Raw genomic sequence first — 22781 nt, forward strand, 5'->3', positions numbered from 1 at the left:
AAAGGATCATTTACAGAAGTCAGTACCAGTGCTTGCTTATGTTCTCGAAAAAATGCGTATCTGTTTCAGAAGTAATCATCGAGAATTTTATCATAGTGTCAGTTCTTAAAGGAACTGATCTTGAGGAGATGATTTACTTTTTTCGCAGCCAGGAAACACCAAAAATGAAATGTGCACTCACCAGGAATCGAACTACGAGCCTTCCAGTCCTAACTGGGTATTCTAACCACGTATATGATGAGAGTACACGTATGGATCCAATAATTCTCTACAATTTCTACGAAAAGATTCGCAGGATATTCATATTTACCTCGATTTTTCTAACTTTACCTTGGTTAGTATTTTAAAATTTCGACAATGATCCCAAAGTTAAAAATTTTAGCAAATCGATGTAATAAACAGAATGCCAAAAAAAAAGCGCATAATATTCTTTTATTCAGAATTCTTTTGTTTTCTCTGACACTTAAATAAACAATGGTATAAAGTACTATACCTGAAAGAAAAGGATTTAGAAATAAGCTTGCTAATTTAACTCATTCGATCTCCCTTGCAACTTCTCTTTTGCATCTGGAATGTGTGCGGGTAACCACTGCGTGCTTACTTCATCCCAGTTGAACGATGCGGTAGATCCACGTTTTCCCAACATCTGTCCTGAGAATAAAAACGGACAAAACAAATAAAAGTGCGCAAGAGAGAAAAATTACCGAACACATAACACATAAACTAAACAGGAAGCGCCGAAACGGAAACGTCATTCAAAGACCACGTGTAATTAATACGATTGCAGGTTGCGCCATCTCATCTCTGAGAATGGATTCTCTCTCTTTCTCCTTTGTGTATAATGAACACGAGCAGCCGTAGGAATTGTGATTGTTTGTGCGTGTCGAGGGGGTTGGAAGTTCACTTGTTCGTATATTCAAATCCTGACGGGAAGAGATTCATATCACTTTTGCTTCCGTAGCTTTTTCCGCTTTCTGCACCTAAATTTGCAATTCGAGTGCGAGGCATTTTCTTTAATGAATGACTGTTAAAGATAAGAAAACACTCCTCTACCATTAATATATTATAATAGAATTTCGGTTTCTAACGAACTCTTGTGAAACAGCTCGAATCTCTAAAATCATATGAATGGAATTTTTTTCGCCTCATTTACAGAACGGAGAGTACTTGTATCGAACAAGTCTGAAAAATGTTCTTGCCGAAGATAGCTCGAACTTATTTAATGATACTTAACTTCAGTAAGTGGACTGTAATATTAACAATAACAATTTTATTTTAACAAAAACAACATTATTGAATACTAGCACACGCATGTGCTTATAGTTACCTATGTAACTTAGCTAAAGAGCGAGCAACCATATGCTCTTAGATCAAGTTAGAAATCATTCATACTAATACAGCAAAAACGAAATAACTTTAGGGTTACACTAAAGCCAAACTCTGCTTGGCGTAAAACAATGCTGCCAAGCAATACTCTTTCAGACACCGAACATCCCGCCCGGCGTTGAAATATTAATTTCAATACAATAAGTAAAATTCAAAAAAGTAATAAATGTTCATACAATACAAAATGATACAATGTAAATTAATGCACAAATTATAATACAAGTAATTACAATGTGAAAAGAACAAATATGATGGATTACAATTCAAACCTTCAAATAAACATAAAAATTCGTACATTATTTCTCAATTGGCAGTACAGAAATTTTAGTAACTGCTCGTTTATAAATACCATTTTTGGTTTTGACAGAGACAACTCGCACAAGGTTGTCCTTCCCATAAAACACATCTACAATTCTCCCTAACAACCATTTACAGGTAGGAAGATTTTCTTCCTTGATCACTACCATATCCCCTATTTTAATATTTAGTTTAGCAATCATCCATTTATTTCTTTGAATCAAAGTGCTCAAGTAATTATTAGTCCAGTTCTTCCATATATTTTGTACCATTTTTGTAGTTTTTTGCCATAAACTAAGTCTGTTATTATCTACTTCTGTTAAATTGAGTTCAATTATTGAATTGATCGGTCGACCTATAAGGAAATGACCAGGGGTCAAAACATTTAAATCATCAATATTAGAAGTTAACGGTGTAAGAGGGCGAGAATTTAAGATTCCCTCTACTTGAACTGTTACTGTCAAAAATTCTTCGTAGGTTAATACTGAATTTCCTACTGTTCGTTTAAAATGAAATTTAAAGGATTTTACTCCTGCTTCAGATAGACCATTAAAATTTGGTGCTCTTGGGGGTATAAACTTCCATTGTATACCTTCCTCGGCTAGAAAATTAGCTAAAGTTCCATTCTGCTTTAGAAAAATACTCATTATTTTTTTTATTTCTGTATTTGCACTAACAAAGCTTTTTGGATTGTCACTAAATATTTTTTTGGTTTACCTCGTCGGGCAAAGAACCTCTTCAGACAAGCAATGAATGCTTCTGTGGTTAAGTCATTGACAATCTCTAGATGAATTGCTTTTGTCACCATACAAACAAAAATACAAACATATATCTTATGATAGTTACCCTTGCGTTGCCCTTTGTACTTTATCAAAAATGGGCCGCAGTAATCAATAGCACAACAATTAAATGTAAAGTTAATATTAATTCTCTCTTTAGGTAATTCTCCCATTAGTTGTTGAGAAATTATTGGTTTTGCCTTAAAGCAAATTATGCAGCTTTGGACTATCTTTCTAGCTATATTCCTGCCATTAATGGGCCAATAAATTTGTCTAATAGAATTTAATAGTGATTGTGGACCATTATGAAAATCCTTTTCATGAAAACAAATAAATATAAGTTCAGTTAACTTATTCTTGGCAGGCAAAATAATGGGATGTCTTTGACTATAACTTAAATTAGAATTCTTTATCCTACCACCTACCCTTAACAGACGTTTTTCATCTAAGAAGGGATCAAAATATTTTAACTTACTCTTTGATGTTATCTGTAGACCTTTCTGCAACAAAGAAATTTCTTCTGCAAAATACCTACCTTGGACATATTTAAGGAGTGTATTCCTTGACAGCTCCATTTCATCTATACTAATACTACCTGTTCGTTTCTCACTTGTGTTCCTACAGTTGTAGATAAATCTGAAAAGTAAACTAAGAATTCGTATTAGTTTCAAGAAATCATTAGTTATTTTTAGGAAGTCATCAAAGAATGAATCAGTTTGTAAAGTCAACAAGGAAGTCGTAACTGGTTTCAGTTCTGAAGAATAAAGCTCATCACTAAATCCATTTTTATCTTGAAAATTGTCCTTGTTTAAAAAATCAGGACCTTTCCACCACAGCTTGTTAGATCCAAGAGTTGTAGCATCTGATCCTCTGGAAATGATGTCGGCTGGGTTCATTTCTGAAGACACATGTCCCCACTGATAGTTAGAAGAAAGTTGTTGAATTTGTGAGACTTTATTACTCACAAAGGTTTTCAAAAGATGCGGTGATGTATTGATCCAGGCTAAAGCAATGCTTGAATCTGACCAGAGCTTAACGTCATCAATTTTGAGTCTGTATAGTTCTATAGGCTTATCTTCATCTTCCTTCCAAAGTATTTTCTGATATTTGGTCTGCGATGGCAATATTTCAATTTGTCGAAACATTTTCTCAATATCGGCAGTAAATGCATAAATATGCTTTCTAAACCGTATCATGATGGAAAAAAGTTCCTCTTGAATCATTCCACCTTTACATAATATGTCGTTCAATGAACAACCGTTAGTAGTTTTGACACTCGCGTCGAACACAACGCGTAACTTTGTTGTTTTACTATCAGGTTTCAGCACGCCATGATGAGGAAGAAAATATCCTCCTTCAGTTTCAGAATAGTCTTCCATCCTCTCCATATGATTTAATGATTCATATTCTCTTAAAAATGAAACATAAAGTTCTTTCATTACAGAATCACTCGACAAACGTTTCCACAACTGATTCAGTCTTTTTTCAGCGATTTCCTTTGAATCCCCTAATTGTATGTTTTCACCAATATCTGGCTTGAACGGCATTTTAACCACATATCTTCCATCCGCATGCCGGTAAAATGAGTTTTTAAAAAGTTCGTTGCAATAATTTAATTCAGAATTAACTGTAGATTTAGTTTCATTTACTTCTTCAACTTCCCAGAATGACTTTACTAAGTTATTTAACGAATTAATCTCTGTTGACAAAAAACAATAATTTAAGTCATAATTTTTTACATTTGGAATTCTAATGCTTCCAGAAACTAAAAAGCCGAAGCAGCTGTTTTGAAGAAGTAACTCATTATCTTCTAAACGTATTTTATCTGTTTTTAAAAATTCAAAAAATAATTCCGCACCTAATAATAAATCTACCTTTTTTGCCTTGAAAAATTCATCATCAGCTAACTTTATTCCTTTCGGAATATTTAATTTCGAAATATCAATAGATTTCGATGGTGTCATGTCAGTTATTTTGGGAACAACTAATAACTCTATTTCCCATTCATTTTCCTTTTCTAAGTTCGATAAACGCGTCTTTATTTGCGATTTAACATTCAAAGTAGTGTTGCCTATTCCACTAACTGGAATAAATGCTCGTTCTTTTTTTATTCTTAATGAGTTCATAACACCTACAGTACAAAAATTAGAAGTCGAAGCTGAATCAAGCACGGCTCTAAAAGGAATTCGTTCATCGTAAATATCGCGAAGATAAACAATCGCTGTATTTATTAACACAAATTTAGATTTATTTGCAGCTGCCATCAAAGTTGTGTGGGGGGGAGAGGGGCAGTCCTCTTTCCCATTCACTGACGAAAGGTTCAAGGTCAATTCATTTTCTTTCGATGATTCATTTTGTTTTTCGTCAATTTTATGTAACAGCGAATGATGTGTATCTTTCTTACAGACATAACAATTGAGTTTAGCCTTACACTGCGATAATACGTGTGATGGAGAAAGGCATTTAATGCATAATTTATATTCTTTAACAAAATCATACCGCTCAGAAACAGAAATACTCTTAAATTTCGAACAATGATAAATTGGGTGTGGTTCTTTACACATTCTTTACACTTTCGAAAAGGGTTTGTTTTAGTTACCAAGGATTTTGAATTTCTCGAGCGACTTAATTGATTTGATACTTTAGTAGCACAGCTCTGCTTAGGAAAACTAACTTTGTTTATTTCTTCAAGAATGCGAATTCTTTCTTCGAGAAATTCTAAAAATTCATCAAGTTTGGGAATTTCATTTGATTTTACGTTTAGTTCAAATGCTTTTCTAGATTCTCTATCTAATTTATGCAATAAAATATTTAATATCAAAACATCAGATAAATTATTTCTATCAAATTCTAATACACTTAAAGATCTCAAACATCTTTTAACATTATCTACCAGTGATCTCAACTGAGAAGGTGAGTCATTTATTTTTTCAAATTTCAACAAATTATTGATAAAGGCATCAACTACTGCTCTTTTGTTTTCATATCTGCTTTCAAGTGCAGAAAATAGCGACTCAAATGTATCCTGACATGATTCTAACATTTTTGCTTCACCTTTAAGTGATGCTTTCAAATAAAACAGTTTCTCAGTATCATTTAAATTATTATTATTACCAATCATAGACATAAATTGCACTTTAAAATTTTTAAAATTTTCATATTTACCATAAAATTGAGGAAGAGGTAAATCAGGCAGTTTAAAATTTGATTTAGAAACAGTTTTGGTTTCAAATTTATCTTTATTATTTGTTTCACAATTAGAAAGAAAAATTCTAAATCTTACTTCGAACTCTTCGATGCTTTCTTCCAATTCTTGTGTAATGCTTAGATTATCTTTCAAGTCAATTTCCTCTGGCAAATTGGTATATTCCACTATGAGTTGTTTAACCCGAGATTTTAATTCCAACAAAGAATCCAATTTAGTCTTCATAATAACATCATGGTTGAGTTTATTCTCCTCCATTTTATACTCATCAAGGAATTTTATCAAAGCTCCGAGTTTCGTTTTCACTACGCCGCGTTGGCGATTCAATGAAACAATATTAGTAGCCATTTTCTTCTCCGGCTAACGTGAGACCAAACTGTTCTTGCCGAAGATAGCTCGAACTTATTTAATGATACTTGACTTCAGTAAGTGGACTGTAATATTAACAATAACAATTTTATTTTAACAAAAACAACATTATTGAATACTAGCACACGCATGTGCTTATAGTTACCTATGTAACTTAGCTAAAGAGCGAGCAACCATATGCTCTTAGATCAAGTTAGAAATCATTCATACTAATACAGCAAAAACGAAATAACTTTAGGGTTACACTAAAGCCAAACTCTGCTTGGCGTAAAACAATGCTGCCAAGCAATACTCTTTCAGACACCGAACAAAAAACATTGCAAGAAATCTTATCCACTCGCTTTCTAAATATCCATTTACTTTCTAAAGTGAATTATCAATTAAATCTTGTTTCTCTGAAATTTTAATTAATGAAGTTGTGCAGAGAAAAGTTAGGGTGAACTAAGTAAAGAATTGTAGATATTTTGCCACAAATAATAGTTTCATCTTTTAATTATAAAAATAATTGGCTCTTGGATTGGCATGATGATTTAGTATGGCTGGTTTCGGCTCAAATTAAGGATAAGTCACAGAATTTTTTGCTTCTGACATCCGTTTGGCACAATTTGTGCAGCTGGCAACAGTTTTGCTGACTAATTTTTGTTCCCAAACTTGGCGATAAATCATAAAAAGTCGCCAAATTTGGCGACATTTGGGTACGATTCCTGTATAACTGTAATGGGTAATGTAAGTCAATAATTATAATTGATGCTATATGCAGCTGTAACCGTATACGGCCCTCATGTGCCTTCCCGTAATATCGAGAAGTACTAGAGATTTATCGGTAACCGGTGAAAACTATGAGACCAGAGAGAGCATCAGTTTCGGAGGCTTAATGGCAAACCGCACATTGAGTTGATCAATGTTAACGAATTTCGCTTACTGCGCATGCTCAATGGTGTGGGAGTGTGGGAGAAAATACTGGCGACTAAGCATAAGCAACCCTACACAAGCCTGTTCGTTATGTAGGTCTTATCGAAGGTTTACAATTGCAACAGTCTATTTCATTTACTTGCAATAATATATTTGACCTTTAATTCAGTAATTTAAATTAGATTTAATCCTTGATTTGTTAAAGTATATACGAATGGAACGTATGGTAAATACTCAATTGTTTTTATTCCTCAGAAGTATAATCAGCTAATATATCTTGTAATGTTTCCTGTTTTGTAATCTTTTTTAAAAGAAAATTTGGATAGTTTGCAATCAACATAATTTATCTTCTTTTAAAATTGCGCCAAAGTCGTAACTGCGCCAAATTCTCTTTTGGACATGCGCAGTAAGCGAAATTCGTTTAACATTGATCAACTCAATGTGCGGTTTGCCATTACGCGTTTTCCGGAGTTGCAGTCGTTTAATTCAGAGTGAGTTCGAAGTATTGCGATATCTCCGGTTTAACTTCGCTCTTTAGATGCGCTTCGCATTGCGTTGAGTTTAACCAGAGCTTAAATTGCGCCGGAATCCACCGGAGCCCTAAATAAGAAGGCTCCGGCACTTCGTTTATGTAACTGAATACGAATTTCAGTAGAAATTTGGTCTCGAAAATTTTATTTTGTGGAATTAAATTATATTAAAAATCGCTTGTTAAATTTTAGTTTATCTCTTTGCATTTTATTTTAATTATTTAATTACTTAAATCTTTAATTATTTAAATAAATAATAATTAATTAGTTTTTATTTAATTAAATTATAATCGCTAAATATTAATTATTAATATTGATAAAATAATTAACAATTACTTTGATGCTAATTAACTATTTAATTTTTAAATTATTAAGAATTTTAATAGTCATTTTATTTATTTATTTATTTATTTACTTTTGTTCCTCTTTGCTGACGGTCTTCTATAGGGCTCCGGTACTTCTAATTTTAGAAATTAAGCCCTGCGTTCTTAGTAGTTCTATGTGTACAGTGAAGTGTTTCTTTTGGTAAAATAAATTTTATCAAGCTATTCAAGGCATTCAGTGTCTGTTATATGAACCCATACGCAGGTAACAATATGTGTATTTTTTACAGAGTTTTCTCGAATTCGAACTCTTCTCAAATGTTTCATGCGTGAATAATATTAGAAAGAAGAAAGAAACTTTTACTTACTGTTAAATGTATTTAATTAAAGCAAAAGCAAAATTTTAAATCTGAGCTTATTGTGAAACAAATTTAAGAATACAGTTTTTAAAAATACGCCTGTTTATTAAAATGACACAATGAAAGAAGCATATAATTAAAATTCTTGAAACTTGAAATGCATTTCTTCAATATAATTTCGTAAAGAATATTTGTGTAACAATTTATATATTTTACGTTTCTTTAAATATGCTTAGATCAAAGGTAGTGTAGAGAAAAGAAGGTGATTTCAAGAGTGTATACAGCTACATAATAAACATGGAATGCTGAATTCTCTCCAGAATATCAATAGTATCACCCTGATGATGATATGGTGATCCATTTCCACTGAATTTGCAACAGCTGCGATACTTTTAATGTTTCCAGGAGCGTCAAGTAAAACTAGCCTTTCCAACGTTTTGAGTTAAAACGATTGATGACTTTTTTAATCTAAGTTTGAATTGACGAAAAAAGCAGACATTTAAGTTTTCGAATGGCAAATCATTTTCAAGATTCATGAGATGTGAGGAATTAAATGTTCTGTGACAAATGTTTTTCAATGACAAATATTTTAGTGAAAATTTAAGTTATGTATTTAAATTCGTAGCGATTATTTCTCAGTAAATATCGGTAACTATTTCGACTGCCACTAATGATTTAGTTTTTGAAACATAAGAGACAAACATACGTATTTTACTTCTTTTTTGACCCAACAACATTTAAAAGTTCAAACGTCCTCTTTTCTAGGAAGGAAAGGGCACAGCAGTTTGCCTATCTGCAGACCATTTTTTTTTTTTACCGCTACCTGTAGATGCAGGTGCATCATTAATTTCTCTTCAGAAATGAAGAACAACAACACTTATTTCTGAGAGAACTCCCATGCAATTAGGACTGATTCTGCTTTCAGATTCAGTAGCTCGTTATTTCTTGTAATTTATGCTAATGTATTTCCCATTGCCGAAATATGATTGCTTGGAGAAATAGTGGCGTAAGTTCTTTCTCTTTTGCTTCTCCTCTGTTGCTCGTTTTCTTAAAGAACAGCACAGAAATAAGGAAATTAAATGGAAATTTAAAACAATCGTTCTTTCGAACGAATTAAAAAAGTAAAGAATTTGCTCTCTGGAAATGAAAATCATTCAAGGCGCAGCGTAACTCGAATTTCGACAAACGAATGAATCGCGCCAAAAGAAATTATTATTCAAAGTTTCGGAAATGTGAGATTTTTTTGTTCTGTTTTTCTAAATTTGCCATTCATTTGGGACATTTAGATTTTACAATTTCAGCAAAACTCAGTTTCTTTACATATTAAACGTCTATTCGCATTAATATTCTGCATGCCTGTTCATAAAATATGCGATATTTTTTATGTTTCTAGGAAATATACAATACAGTAATGCATTTAGTATAAAAGCCTCTAATAAAATGTGAATAAAAGTATCTTAAGTTATGCATATGTGAAAAGACTTAAACTAGTTTTACTAGAATTCCTAATTAGAAATAAGACTGCAATTTTTCATCTAATGGCATGTAGATCGATTGCAGATTGCCTGAGTAATCTGCGCCTGATTAAGAAAAGGAAAACTTTCTGTCTAATTAATGCACTTAAATTCTTAAACTCAAACTAATTAATCTTTGACTTATTAAAAGTAAGCTTCTTAAAATAGTTCATAACGTTAATTAGCTCTGTCATAGTTTATTTATTGATATCTATTCCATTGTGGTGGTACAACTAATCATGGGCAATTGTTTAATGTTCTTCCCACCCATTTTGTTTAAGTAAATATAGCTTCAAAGATACATTATCTCTGTGTTAAATGTTTTGTCTCGTACACAAAACGAATATTTTCGAGAAATGAGACTATCAAGTTAATCATTTGCAAACTGAAAGATATCTGAATTCAAAATAAGGAACGTTCTCTTAACATCAGAAGATTAAATATCAATAGAGGTTACAAAAGATGTCTCAAAACTTCCATAGAAGAACTTAATATATATATAATATACTCTTTTTATTTAATACTTTGTTCAAGCATCAAACAAAAAGATCAAAAGACGTGTTAATCTATTCTGAATTGTAGATGGTTGAATGGTTAGGCATTCATGAAAAGTATCAGTTTATATTGATTTATATTTTTATATGCTGTAGGCAGATTGGACATAGTGTTTGATAGTGATATAAAACCTGTTTCTGTGATCGAGTAAATGGCTTTCCGCGGACATCAGTTTAGCAGTGTTTTAATTCTTTCAAATTCTAAGGCTAATATGAAAGATCATTGGATCATAACGTGTCCTCAGTAACCAAAAGAATATGATTCTATCATTTTGGAATTGCTCATTTTCAAACATTAACTTAATTATACAGTAATCAATCTTTTTAGATTCTAAGGCTTCTGTTGAAGCCGGTCGGATCACTAAGTATCAAAATAATTAAAAATCTTTCAATTATTAGAATGATATTAGAGATTTCTCAGCGTAGAGTGCGGCAGTGTTAGTACACTTTTGAGAGATGTCAGTAGAGCATTGTGTTCCCACGAATGCTTTCTCATTGCTGCATATTGGAAAATAAAAAAAATTGACTGATGCTGTAACTAAACAAAAACATGGTCCTATGATAACTGATTATTAGAGATTGTTCTTAGCATCTACAAAATTACGTATTTGTAAGTTATTCTGTTTCTATTATTGTAATAATATTTAGACATCGGTTATAGTATTAAACAACTAACCATTGTCAGCCCTTAGGTAATATTCGACAAAGGAACTCCCATGCAGTCAGGATAGAAATCGAAAAAAAATAACTGAGAAAACCTCAAGAAAGAAGTACTTGTTTTATTTAGATTATCTCCTCATCAAACAAAAGCATGGTTCTGCGACAGCTGATTATTAAAGATCTTATTATCTACAGAATTACGTATTTGTAAGTCATTCTGTTTCTATTTTGTGACAATATTTAGCCCTAAGGCTATATTAAGCAAACTAATTAATCTCAGTCCTTGGGTAATATTAGATAAAGCAACTCCTATATATAGCCAGGATAGAAAATCGAAACAATAACTGAGAAAATCTCAAGAAAGAAGTACTTGCAAGCCATGGATCCGGAACAGACATTTAAAAACTGAAAGATCGAGGACATAATCCTCTGTTATTGCTTATATTATAATTATCTTATATAATACCTTCTTTTTATTTAATATCTTATCCCCTATCAGGAACTGTGTTTCTTTCTAATTAATAACATTTTTAACTCTAATACTGTTGATAGCACTCTAGTCATAGCATCCATTATACTTTTAAATTGTGATAGCACTCCAGGCCCCCTAAACCGATTTGTAATACAGCTTTTTTTATATAAGTTATTTATCTATCTTTATGGGTCAAATTTATTTTTATGTATTCACAATATAAAAGCACAGCATATGTTACATAAAATGGCCAAAGAACTGCAGCTGTTCTTGGGAAAGAAAATTACTTTACCAGTTATTACTATCCTACTACTTCTTTCTAAAACATCTAGAGAATTAGATATTCCAAATGAAGCAGAAATGATACCCAAAATAAATCATACCTTTTTTAAATGATAAACTCAAAAGTTTGCAACTCACACAACTGAGTTTTTCAAATTCAAAAATTTGGGCTATCAAACGCACCAATAAATAAATAAACAAAATTAGGATTAAATTTCCGATTCTACGCTTCGGAGAATTATTACCATTACAAGAAAAATGCAAGTTTAAAACTAAATAATAAAAGTTCTTTTTCAGTTTCATGCAGTATAAAATTGACAAGAATCTTCAAAAAATATTAACATATTTAAATTATTAATTTTGAGATAACAATAATTGTGTATGATTTGATTTTGAAGTTAACTGATCAATCATTTAAATTTCTCTATACTTCTATTTTTTCGGAAACCTATTCTTCATTTCAGAAGTATGCAAATTAAATAAATGAAACGCTAAAACACTCTGTATTAAAAGATAACAGATATTAGCTGAGCGTCGACCATTTTACGTGAATTGCATAAACCTCGCACAGCTATGGGCAGTTAAAGGTAATGAATGAATTTTGTGCATACTAAAAAATGTGAAAGATTTATTGACAATTACTGATTTTTTCTACAAGAGGAATGTAATTTAATCTTCACATGTAGATGGTGGCTGTTACAGAAAATAGCTGCAACTGAGTTTTTCAAATTCAAAAATTTGGACTATCAAACGCACCAATAAATAAATAAACAAAATTAGGATTAAATTTCCGATTCTACGCTTCGGAGAATTATTACCATTACAAGAAAAATGCAAGTTTAAAACTAAATAATAAAAGTTCTTTTTCAGTTTCATGCAGTATAAAATTGACAAGAATCTTCAAAAAATATTAGCATATTTAAATTATTAATTTTGAGATAACAATAATTGTGTATGATTTGATTTTGAAGTTAACTGATCAATCATCTAAATTTCTCTATACTTCTATTTTTTCGGAAACCTATTCTTCATTTCAGAAGTATGCAAATTAAATAAATGAAACGCTAAAATACTCTGTATTAAAAGATAACAGATATTAGCTGAGCGTCGACCATTTTACGTGAATTGCATAAACCTCGCACAGCTATGGGCAGTTAAAGGTAATGAATGAATTTTGTGCATACTAAAAAATGTGAAAGATTTATTGACAATTACTGATTTTTTCTACAAGAGGAATGTAATTTAATCTTCACATGTAGATGGTGGCTGTTACAGAAAATAGCTGCAAGTAAACGGTTGCTGTTGTAGATTTTGCTTATGAGTGTTACTCATCGCTGTGTCTAAGATAAAACAGAAACTTAAGGGTATAAAAAGTCCTTTCATTTAAAACTAAGTAAATTTAACATAAGGCGGAGTTTGTGCTTACAATTTATCCAGCAGTTATGACGAGTAGAAGTAGAATTTTAAAATTAAAACTAAATTAATTTTTTTTTCAGTATCTAATTCTATTCAGAAACCAGTTCTAATTCATAATATTAATTGTGGCTAAAGGGCCAGAAGTGGTGGTCACTTTATTATGGAGGCATCTAATAGGTGGGCCACCTTTGCCTCCTATGAAGAGATGGACAGTTACAACCATGCCTTCTCCGGGATTTGAACTCGGACCCTGTGGTATCGCAGTCCGGCTCTCCAAACCACTATCCCGTCTGGGCGGCATCTAAATATCCATTAGCCCAAGGTTATACAGAGAAATTTAAACACGAAAGTTGGCTGTTAAGCTTATACTGCCGTAAAAGTACTATCGTCATGAATAAAGCAACGCCGAAGACAGGAACTCTTATCTTAGAATAACAACTGGTAAAGTGGCCTACAGTAGGCAGAACACGCTCTGCCTAAACAATCTGAAATCCTCACTTAAATATGCGTGAGCTAATTTGCAGTCTGGCAGGAAAACTGGAACAGAGAAGTGACCGTACAGATTCAGAACGTAAAATACCTGGTTAATTAACATCAGTAAAGCATACAAAGTAATATCTTACTTTTATTTACATTTATATAAAAAATAAATATAATGGTTTACGATTTACTACTGTACTTTTTTATTCTGCCAAAATAATTGTTTTACATAGAACTTCACAGTTAAAGTCTACACAGTTTAGTGCAAAATTTTGAACCTAGAACTCTGCGTTAGTGATAAAAATTATTAATTAAATATAGTTGAAAAGCTATCTTATTTCGAATCTTAGAAAAAAGAACCATTTTTTTTTAAACAGTGCGCGTAAATTGTGCTTCAGTGCAAGAATCAAAAGCTACATGTTTGATAAAAGGCCTCTGAAAGAAAACCGTATTGTGTACTTATATGGCTTACAAAAGAACTACTTCCCCCACCCACAAGAAGCTAATATTTACTGAAGCACAAGCGTTTAATCACATCATTTAAGAAGTCATAAAAATCCAAAAATTTAGTATCTAACCTAAATCTGCATAAAATTTAAAATAAATAGATCTGCTTGAGCGTGTGGTTAATGTTGAAAAAAATGTATACTATTTGCTTAGTGATATTTGCATTTTTTATTGTTCCGATGTTTCAAAAGCTAACGAAACAGATGTTATTTTTATCATTATTCATTTCGCCCATTCTTCCTAATGCTCAGTGGTTTTCTAGGTCAGTCTCTTAATCAGCCCGAATTTTTACGCTTTGAAAGCAGTTATTTATTCACTCACACAGCACCTAATAGATGCTAACTTTAAATAAAATTGTCTATATAAAATTTAATTTTATCTCTCCCCGCCCCACTGGTCATTTATTAAATCGCCAGTCTTCGAAGGTTTGATGTTTTTTCACTAGATAAAGAGAAATGTTTCATCATTTCATTATTAATGGAAGTCATGGATTAGAAAACTACATGAGAATGTTTCAATCTGATAGGATAACATGTAATTAAAAATCATTCTCTTATGACAGCAGTTTAGTCAGTAATGTAATTTTACAAATCAATGAAATTAACTTTTCAGGGCGTTTTAAAAACCACTAGAATTATAAGTGAGTTCAACATTGCTGAATTTTTTCTCCTTTGTGGAGCCTTTGAAAATATATTCATGTTTCAAAGAAACCAGACTTAAAAAACCATTATACAGTTAACCAGCATGGCGTGAACATCTCCCTAAAACGACCATCTCTGAGAGTGACCAGTATCTCTGCGAGCATAAATAAGATCTGTATTATCATCTCTATAAGATGACCACTTGCGCAGAAAACCAAATTCATCTAGAACCATGGTGGTCATCATACTAAGAGACATAAAACAATTATTAATATCTTCTTTTCTTTTTAATAAGATTTGAATTGGAAAATTCAAGGCTTTTTTCTATAAAGCTGGCTTTAAGTAAAAAATAACGTTCACTGGATCTTATTGACAATATAAAAGAAAGTAATCAAACTACCTCATACGGAAGTTTTCATTCACAGAGAAATGTCGGCTCCATACTTGTGACAAGAAAAAAAATCACTAACCAATACCGTATATAACGCATGTTAATATAGCAAATAAAAGTTATAGTTACTACACTAATATGATCATTTTCTGACAATTTGGAAAGGAAAATTACTATTTTCATCGGCATCTCTAGCGATTTCTTGCTGAAAGCTAGTAACAGAAATTGCCTCATGCAATAAAATAAATTCCTTTCCGAATCCTTCAAAACAATGGCAATTATACAAAATATATTACCTAAAAGTAATTTAACCATAAAAACAGATTCTGAAATTTTAGCTTTCTAGTGCTATTAAACACAAGAAGTAAGTGAGAATAAAAAAAAATAGAAGGAAAGGGGGGAAATGAAAAGGAGACTAGGATTCTCTTTAAAACAGAATAAAAAACTGATGAAAAAAAAATGAAATCTTAAACTATAGCAAAAAAATGAAGAAATAATATTTGATAACTAGCATATTTTATAATATATTAAATGCCAAAATGCTCCATAATTGAGAGATTTAGTTATGAAAACATAATATAAACCTCTGGCCACAAAAGACTTTCGTCAATGCATTGGAGAAAATCCTTTCCACAGACTGTTTTGCATATAAAAATAAGTAAATTTTCAAATATTTTGAGTTAGGAATAGTATATGACTTCTAAATTTTTAACTTGTCAACAATAATCAAAATATATGAAGCATACAGATATCTGACTAAAATTCATATATGTTCTGTATATATGCATGCATACCTGTATATGAATATATGTATTTCTATACAGTATACCTGTATATTATATATACATACGTATATATAATATACAGGTATGTATATTATATATACGTATTTGTGGGCATGTATGTATGTGTGTGCATTTTCAAAATACTGTAATCTTCAATCTGGTCGTTGTTTTAATAGTTAAATGTCTCTGATGTTAGTTGCATAATGAAGGGAAAATAAAATACTTAGTTTTTTTTTACCTCTCATGAATCTCTTTCTTATTAAAAATTTAAATGTTTGTCTGGGTACGAAAATTTCGTTTTTGCACTTCAGTTTTGTCTTTAATTTTATTTTGTATAAGGTACGCTGAAAATACCGGCAATTTATTATTATGATGATGTCGCGATATCTAAAAGTATTTATTTGCCAAGTTAGGATGCTGCAAAATGGTTTGTTTTATTTTTACACTTCTCCTTCTAAATCTGAATTTTATTCTGGATTAGAAATTTTATTTGATGAGAAGTGCTGTGTTTATTAATGATAGGTCAACATTTAATTATGTTTGGAATAGTCTGTATTTATAGTTTTGGTTCTGCTAAACTGATTAGAGATGAGCTCGAATTTTAATAATTAACTTGAAGCCTAAAAGATTCTGTAGACTCTCGAATCCTTCTCATAAGAATTATTTGAAGAAGGGGAGAGGGAAAAATGTTTTTTCTTAATTTGCGATCAAATTTAGGAATTGGAAATCAAATTTAGGAATACATTTTCAAAAAACATCTTATATATCTCATTCCTCTGTGCATATTATTGTGGTGTAATATCCGGAATTATAGAATCCCAGAAAGATGCAGTTTTTTTCGTTTCCTGTGTATGAAAAACTAACAGTCTCTTCAGCGCAAATGAGTTTTAATAAAAAGAGTGCGTAATTAATAATCTTGAACTTTAAGATTCATTTTCTCGAAATAATTTTACATAGAATATTAATAACAGTTCAAATTCTATAATATCTTCCGAAAAATTTTTAGATCTAAGCAAGTGCGAAGAGAAAGGATTATTTCAAGCTTTTACGTAGGTAAAATGAATGAAATACTCAGTTCTGTCGGGAAAAGGAAGAGTATGGCACTTAGGGCTGTCTCGAACTGATATAAGTGGTCCACGTTCACTGAAATTGCAATAACGGTGTTTTTGCTTTAATAAACGGTTCTATAAGACCCTAGATACTGAAAAACAAATGGACTTCGATATCTAATTAGTTCTAATACCGAAGACGCAGAATCATGTTTAATTAATGAATTAAATCCGAATCTTTTTCCTCAAAAAGAAAATATTTGGGTCAAATCAGATTATTAGTCAAAGATTAGTCAAATCAGTCACTTTAATTACATCCGAATCTTTTTCCTTAAACAGAAAATATTTAGTGGTAGTTGCGGATTCGTGAAGCTTACAAGTAATAACACACTTGGATTGACAATGAGATTCTCACCTTAAATCCCAGCCCGAAGCTTAAATATTATTGTAGTACTTCTTGAAAGAAGAACCCTTGAAAAGGTGCGGATTGCATGTGTGATCGTGGCACGTCCCTCTTTAGGTAGAAAGTGGAAATGTGAAGTAAGGCATCAGATTAAATTGCGACATTAGTGTTTGCGTTAGCGGGTCACACTGTCAAGGTCGCAGTTTTTAGTGCCAGCTAGTTCCAGGCTGTTATATTTTCATAAATTTAGATCATAGCAGAGTGAAAATTAGTTTGAGTGGCAATGAGCTTTTAAGAAACGGCATATTTTCAAAAATTCTGGAAGTATATGTATTTTACCTAACCGCGAAATTTAAACTTTTATTTATGACGGTGCACATGCATGCATATAATAGTTTTGTATCAAGTATTTTATTAAAATTGAAAGCATTTTTAAGCAGCTATTGAACTCCGAAACTATTGAATCTGTTGTTATTTATTATTTTGTAGAAAAATACCCTCATCACAGAAACTATCTCTATCATACCCATTCATTTAAGATGCATTTTCCGACAACTATGCACTTATAACTATCACATTTTACAATTGGTATATCTATTTAGTTTAAAGACTTAGCAGACGAAACATCTGAGATCGGGCAATGTTCTTGTTCATGATATGCACTCGTTTCAATATATATTCTCGAACTTTGTAATTAATCAACATGATTTTTTTTTAGTGCCGCAATATGAGGTTATGAAGATCATTTCATTGGGTTATAAATATGTTCAGTAATCAAATAATATACATTCTAGATGTATGTTTTATATCTGGAACATCCACAGAATCGTCTGTGAAATAATCATCCGCAGAAGATAGTGTTTGTGAAATAAACTATGAAAATCGTTTTCAACCGTGTTTCGTATTTTTAGAACTGAATAAAGAAACTACATCGTTCACATAATTTTAAATGGGTGACTTTTGAAAACCTCTGAGAAAGAAAAAATGTGAAACTAAACTTTCCAAAAAATATTTGTATGAAGATTAATTTGATAATAACTTATTTGATGGCATACTGCATTTAGCAAAATGTGTCACAAATTATAAAATTTAAGAAATATCGGAGTTTACAGATGAAATTGAGCGAAGTCAGCAGAAATGAGTTCCATTTCTAGGACAATTGTCCTTCTTTCATATTTAAAGTATTAATTAGTAAACGTTGTGCATTTGTGAAAAAAATTCAGAAACAGAACGTATTTCGATAGCATAATAGAAGCAAAGAAAACTTTTTATTATGACTACCTCTAAAAGTGACTGAGAACATGAATGAATTTCGTTATTGAGCGTCACCGATAATCATACTGTCTAAGATGACCATCTGGGGTTAAGATATAAAACCGAAATCTTTAAACTGGCGGTAGTCTCTGAGAAATTTGAGGGCAATATACGAGCATTTGGAAAGAATAAGTAAGGCTTTATCGCCAGCCTATTCTTTTTTTGGGGGGAGGGAGAGGGATATCTCTGAAAATATCTGATCAGTTTTATGTAACTAACTGTTAGAGGGAAAAAAGAAGATTTCTCTTCAATTCGAGTTTTAATAATTTTATAATTAATAAAATCATCTCACAAGGAATTATCATTGCATTAGTATGATTGGTTAAGAAAAGAGGGCCAAGATTCGGGATTGTTAAGTTATTTTATCATCAGAATAGAATTCTGATAAGTTTAAAATTAATTCAGATCAAATTCTTCAAAACAAACTGAGTAACCATTAATTAATGATTGACATCAAAAGTATCAAAGATAAAATAGTCTCTGGTCTGAAGTAAAAAGAAATACTCTGTTTAAAAAGAAGGTTTTTAAATGTTAATTTAAATTTTATGTCGTTCTTTAACGTGTATATATTCTCATACGTAATTAAAAATTTAAAATCATCTGAAAAATCACAAATCGTGTTTATTATAATTCCAGCATATTTTCTTATTAAGCCAGTTAAATTCACATCTGCTAAATGAAAAGAATACATAATATGCATGTACAGTGAATTTTCTCGTGGAGGCTACCTCCGTAAAATAACCGTCTCCGAAAATGGCCAGCATTTCTAAGAATATAAATAGTAAGAGTCTAAAAAGTCTGTAAGATGACCATTTCCACAGAAAACCAAAATCATACGGAAACCTGGATGATGGTTTTAGACAAGATTCACTGTAATTCTGGATTTTGTGTCTAAAATGTGGAAGTCTAAAATCTTTCGTTCGTTTCAGTCATTAATAAATTTATTGTACTTTTATTAAATAAATGAACTTGAAAAGCATGTCATATGAAGCATTTTTCTTCACATTTCGCAAACTGCTGAACTCAAAACATGATCTTCAGCATCGTAAAATAAAATTAAATAATGCATTAACGTTTAAGAAATAAACATAGAAATTCTATATCCGACATCTAATGTTGCTAGCCATGTTTTGACATTAGAAACGTTCTTAGCGAATTCTACCCAAAATTTTTATTTGTTCTTGTTTACGTTTACGTTACGCTATCATGGCATATCATCGACTCGTCTCTGGAAGTACTGCTACTGTGCAAAACATAAAGTGTTAAATTCACTGCACACTCCTTAACAGTTTTCTAATTTCATTGCCATTCGGCAAACCGAAAGATCTTTCGAGTTTAATCAGTCTGTAACTGCTTGACAAAATTTAAATATATATATATATTAGTTAAAATCTTTAAAACGAAATTGTGAATAATTTAAAAGTTTATTTTGTTCTTAATAATTATTGACGGATATGAAATAAATATATTATAGTAATTCGAAAAAGATATTTCTAATGCATATATTACCCACGAGATGCAGAATATATGTGTTAGAATTATCTTTTACTACCTGGCATTTTTCTCTCAAAATATCTTTCAGAATAAGAAATAATTAAATTACTGTATTGATTGCTTGGTCTCTTGTTCGAAGAAATGTAATAAATTAACGTTTTTAAATTTTTTCCTGTATTATATTTTATATTCCTTTTTTATAGATACATTACGTTGGGGGAGAGAAACGCGTTTAAAAATAAAGCTGAATTTCTGATTTAACAGCCAAATGTATCGCTACAAATCCTCCATAAATAATTACAAAATTGATGCAATTACTTTTGGAGCAAATTTACACAGATTTATCACTTAAATCAGTATCTGACCTTTCACACAAAGATTGCTTTATTATGCGTAATGAAAAATGCTTTTCTTTTCTAAATTTCTAATTGGAAAGTTCAAAATTAATGAAGTACCTGCGCGATAAACATCTGTTTTGTAAAAGTGATTACACCACATGTCCGCAAAATGGTTGATTTCGTATGAACGCCCATGTGTCCTTTAGTGCAAATGTTGCCTTTGGGCCCCCAGGAATGTTAGGCATTTGGCCTTGGATTAGAGGCCCGTATAGGCAGTCACGATAATTAACTGACTTTCTTATCTTTTTTCCTTTCTTGGCTTTTTTTCTTCTTCTGCTTCATTTTTTCCTTGAGATCGCACCAGCGAAGGTCTCTTCAATGTAAAATACATTTTTACTTCTTTTTTCCTTTTCTTCTTTTTCATGTCTTTCCAACGGTCGTTGGGTATCAGCGAAACTGGCTGAAAAGAACTTAACTCCGTCAACGGACGTTAGCGCTTTGAATACGATAGTTCAAACGATGGCATTTCGATGACTAAGATTTACCAGTCATCAAAATAAAATGTATTCAGCTTTGTGCAATAGATAATTTCATGAGAGGGATCAACCCCTAACGACGGATTATTTAGCTTTATTCTACATATATTTGCATATTACATGTTTTAATTTCGTGGAACTTATTACAGAAAAGGGTCATTCATCGCATTGACACTTTATGATAAACATTTTTGACTTGAAATTTAAAGGCCCTCGGGTTGCTGAGTAGCATGGCTTCTCTCTTCTGTATTACTTCTATGTACATAAAATTAAAACATTAAACTATAAATAGCACGTAATCAATAAACTGTACCCAAAATTTGGAAATGTGTAGCAAAGATTTAGTAAATATTCTTATAGTATGTCTCACATTTCTTAGAGTTTCTTTGTCGGTATCACTCCTGAGCTTAATCTTTCAGTATAGTAGCTAAAAAAAACTTGATTTTCAAGATATCTGTATCTATTTTGTTAGATTTATATAAGCCGTACCTTTCATGAACTTATACGTCTTGTAAAATTTCTTTCTTAATTTTTCAAAATATGGCTTGTTACCCATCTGGTGGTGGGGAGACAAATTTTGGTCGATTGGGAAAAGTATCTGAATTTCATTTTGTTATCTTGCTACATAGTTTTACTGGATTATTAATTAATTTATAATCATTTATAATTACATATATGTAGGAACCGTAACTTTAACTGAGTAAGATTATGTTAAAGCGCCGCACGGGAGTAGAATAGAGGTGAATTATAGTGAGGACGCACGTATGAAAATGTTTGACAATTATTTTTTACATTTCTTTCATTCTAATGTACATAAACAAATCCTAGTTTAGCAATAACTTAAGGAGTTGTAGTGGTGATTATAGTGGTGCTATCGACATCTGAAAACTATTAAGTACACCAAATGATAGCTTAAATTTACCCTCTTCAGTTAAACTTCCTAAGTTAATAATCAAACCATATTCAGGAAACCCAGAATAAAACAATGAATTCTGGAATTCGTTTGAAAGCACTATATATCGAAACGATTCACTTTCTAAAATTGAAAAGTTTACCTATTTAAAAACATACTTGACTGGAGGAGCATTAAGTGTAGTATCTGGTTTTCAGTTAACTGATAAAAATTATGACAACTGTGTAAAGTTACTTAAAGATCGTTTTAGTAGAAAAGATATCATCACTGATTTTTTATGAGTAAACATTTAAATTGCAAAGTTTTAAAAATTCTTCAAATGTTACAGCTTTGAGAAAGTTATATGATGAGCTCGATATTGCTACACGAAATTTAGATTCACTGCAAGAGGATTCAAAATCCTATGGGCCACTTTTGATTTCAGCTGTTCTAAATTTATTGCCAGAAAATCTTGTTTTGGATTTTAAGCGAAACACATATTCAAAATACGAATTATATAGAGAAACATGATGAATAAGCATCACTATAATCACCACTACAACTCATCAAGTTATTGCTGAACTAGGGTTTATTTATATAGATTAAAATGAAAGAAATGTAATATATATATATATATATATATGAAAGGGTTCATAATTTTAAGGTTGCAGTAGCGTTTTTAATGCATTTTTATACTGTCGCTGAGATAGCAACTTACAAATCTGCTCATGGACTCACTCGGGTTAACACAACTTTTTTTTTTTTTTTTTTTTTTTTTTTGTCTTTTTCACTTTATTATCAAACATCGCTTTCTTTGCACTTACGTTACATAAAATTCAACGGTAAAATCACAGAAATGTTAACTGCAGTGTATATTTAGAATTCTCGATACA

General features: G+C 31.2%; 1 protein-coding gene and 1 long non-coding RNA gene across 7 annotated transcripts in view; one reads left to right on the plus strand and one right to left on the minus strand.

The window, feature by feature from the left end:
- The window catches only part of LOC118206098 (uncharacterized), a 223274-nt gene that overhangs the window by 194652 nt on the left and 5841 nt on the right, over window positions 1-22781 (plus strand). The window lies entirely within an intron of this gene.
- Window positions 1-22781, minus strand: part of LOC118193851 (uncharacterized) — a 333808-nt gene that overhangs the window by 159170 nt on the left and 151857 nt on the right. For 3 of the 6 annotated variants that reach the window (XR_015042681.1, XR_015042682.1, XR_015042683.1), the window contains one exon: window positions 494-651. Coding sequence is in view for 3 of the 6 variants with exons in the window: in XM_085822156.1 (XP_085678282.1) it covers window positions 2339-5026 (2688 nt within the window). In the remaining 3 variants the exon portion in view is untranslated. Of the gene's footprint in view, window positions 1-493; window positions 6340-22781 lie in introns of those variants that run through there. The other 3 variants (XM_085822156.1, XM_085822158.1, XM_085822157.1) reach the window with 1 other exon arrangement.

This window comes from Stegodyphus dumicola, chromosome 8, assembly GCF_044657685.1.
Source record: "Stegodyphus dumicola isolate Sdum_Otavi_A_Nest chromosome 8, ASM4465768v1".
Lineage (NCBI taxonomy): Eukaryota > Metazoa > Arthropoda > Arachnida > Araneae > Eresidae > Stegodyphus > Stegodyphus dumicola.